This window comes from Scomber japonicus, chromosome 21, assembly GCF_027409825.1.
Source record: "Scomber japonicus isolate fScoJap1 chromosome 21, fScoJap1.pri, whole genome shotgun sequence".
In the NCBI taxonomy this organism is placed as follows: Eukaryota; Metazoa; Chordata; class Actinopteri; order Scombriformes; family Scombridae; genus Scomber; species Scomber japonicus.
Window position 1 is genome coordinate 862,781 of NC_070598.1, and position 2,500 is coordinate 865,280.

Consider the following 2,500-nt stretch of genomic DNA (forward strand, 5'->3'; position numbering starts at 1 on the left):
TACTTTTTTTTTCTTTTTTTAATTTTTGTATAATTGAACTTTTGTCATTTCAATTATACAAATATAGTTTATTATTTCAGTGCATGAGTCATTTATACAGGCTTGTCCATCATCTGCAGTTTGATGGAAGTTTCATATATATATATTAGGGCTGGCAAACGATTCATTTTTTTAATCACGATTAATCATGTTTTGAATGTCATGTTTAAAATCCTGTTATTTTCCATTTGAAGGCAGTTTTAAGCCCATAATGTAAAGCATTTCTTACCAGAGTGTCTTAACTGGGAATCAATCACGGCTCTGCTGCGACTCCCACACTCCAAAATGGTCCTTTGGTGGAGCTGAGGCTGGCTTGGCTGCACCTGGGTGTTTAGCGTGGAGGTGCTAACTCAAACTCCACGTACTCCGGTGGTAGTTAAACTCCGTTTGACACAGGTTGCATTTTACTTTTGACTTGTCAACTGAAGCGTCTGGAAGTGTTTTAAAGTTAAACAAGCCGTTCAAAAGTCCAGTAGCTCTCTTACTTTCCATCAGCGCGGTAGGTTTACTGCAGGAGGCCACTTCAAAGCATAGCGCTACAGCTAGAGGAGCCGTCTACGGGGGAGGAGAAGGGACAAAAAGGCTTGACACATTAAAATGCCATTAAAAAATATTAACGCGTTATGGATTGCATTAATCTAATCGTGATTAATACGTTAACGCTGACAGCCCTAGTTATTATAAACCCTGAATAATTTGAATTAGCCAGTTTAGTGATGTAAATGAAGCCCTGCTCTCCTCTCTGTGCTCCAGGATCCTGGTCCTCCGCCTGGTTCCCCCCTGCTGGGTCTCAAGCCGCTGCAGCTGCTGGAGGTGAAGGCTAGGGGGCGCTTCGGCTGCGTCTGGAAGGGCCAGATGATGAACCAATACGTGGCCGTCAAGATCTTCCCCATCCAGGTACAGACTCATTGTGTTCCTGACGACAGCATCTCCTGAATCCTGAAACCTTTGAACACGTCGTTCTTCTTCTCTGACAGAATAAAGAGTCGTGGCAGAATGAGAAAGATATATTCATCACGCCGGGGATGAGGCACGAGAACATCCTGAAGTACATCGCTGCAGAGAGACGAGGGAGTCACCTGGAGGCTGAACTCTGGATCATCACCGAGTTTCATGAGAGGGTGAGAACGAGAACTAAAAACAGGAACTTACCATAAAATAGACCCACTCTCTGTTCCTACTGAAGTATCACTGACTACTTCAATGTTCTTTTTACTTTCACTTTTTCTAAACTGGTAAAAAGAGAGAGAGACAGAGAGAGAGAGAGAGAGACAGAGAGAGAGAGAGAGAGAGAGAGAGAGAGAGAGAGAGAGAGAGAGAGAGAGAGAGAGAGAGAAAGAAAAAGAGACAGAGAGAGAGAGAGAGCTCCAGTTTTTACACTCATGATGTAGAGCTCTCTAAAACTGATTCATTCTGCATTACATGGTTTTATTATTATTTTAGTATTATAGGACTCATTAATAGACAGCTGTAAGTGTGTGCGTGTCTCTGCAGGGCTCTCTGTCTGACTTCTTGAAGGGGAACATCATCAGCTGGTCCGAGCTGTGTCACATAGCCGAGTCGATGGTGTGTGGTCTGGCTTACCTGCACGAGGACATCCCCCGACAGAAAGGAGAGGGACCCAAACCGGCCATCGCTCACAGGTCTGCCTGCCTAACCCTAACTGTTAGTCATTTAAAGGAGCAGTGTGTAGGATTTAGAGACTGCAGGAGCCATATATTGATTTGTTTATTAGTTATTCTGTGTTAATTGGCTTTGTCTTGTTGCCATGGTGATATGCAGTGTTTGGGGTCACGTGGGCACTGTAGCCACAGCCGGTAGGTTATATCAGTACCTGCTTCACCTGCACTGGAGAGGGAGGCGAGTCTAGGTAGCCGTAAGTTTTGTTGAGCGCATTTTATTATCACTGTTTGTTTGCTCTGATACACATATAACATCCTATGGGTGCGTGGAAAGCCGCTGTAGTATTCATTTCATTCATTAAAACTCTGAAACCTCTTTTGGACTCAGTGAGCTTCTCATGGAACAGCAGCAGCGTGTTACACAAATACTAAACCTATTCTGCCTCATCAGACACTTTTTAAAAGGTACTGGAAAGCATCTCTAGAGTCCCGCTCACCCTGTAGATATAAAGGCCTTTTTATTATACACTAATTAAAACATACTTATGAATATTATTTTCCGTTTGCGTTCATTGATTCTTTCAGTCTGACACACTGGTGCTTGGAGTAACGTGACGTCAATACCTGATCTAAAACTTTGATTCTGCTCCAAATGTTCCAGCAGGGGAGGAGGCTTAATTCTAATAAATACAAAGACGCTCCGACAGATGAGCTACAAACACTGGAACAACAAGTCATGAAGCTCTTTAAAAGTAAAAAGGTTGCAGCCTTCATATCCGTCCCTGCTGTGATAGTTCAGTTTGTGAATCAGCCTAACGTCAAAGAGGAAGGAGGGAGGA

General features: G+C 43.3%; 2 protein-coding genes across 2 annotated transcripts in view; one reads left to right on the plus strand and one right to left on the minus strand.

Annotated features, from left to right (window-relative positions):
- LOC128382757 (uncharacterized) overlaps positions 1-2,500 on the minus strand; it is a 371,423-nt gene that overhangs the window by 249,341 nt on the left and 119,582 nt on the right. The window lies entirely within an intron of this gene.
- The window catches only part of LOC128382139 (activin receptor type-2B-like), a 6,974-nt gene continuing 5,244 nt past the window's right edge, over positions 771-2,500 (plus strand). Inside the window, exons 1-3 of the mRNA XM_053342133.1 lie at positions 771-936; positions 1,017-1,160; positions 1,534-1,682. Coding sequence (XP_053198108.1) covers positions 895-936; positions 1,017-1,160; positions 1,534-1,682 — 335 coding nt within the window. The 5' untranslated portion in view covers positions 771-894. The remainder of the gene's footprint in view (positions 937-1,016; positions 1,161-1,533; positions 1,683-2,500) is intronic.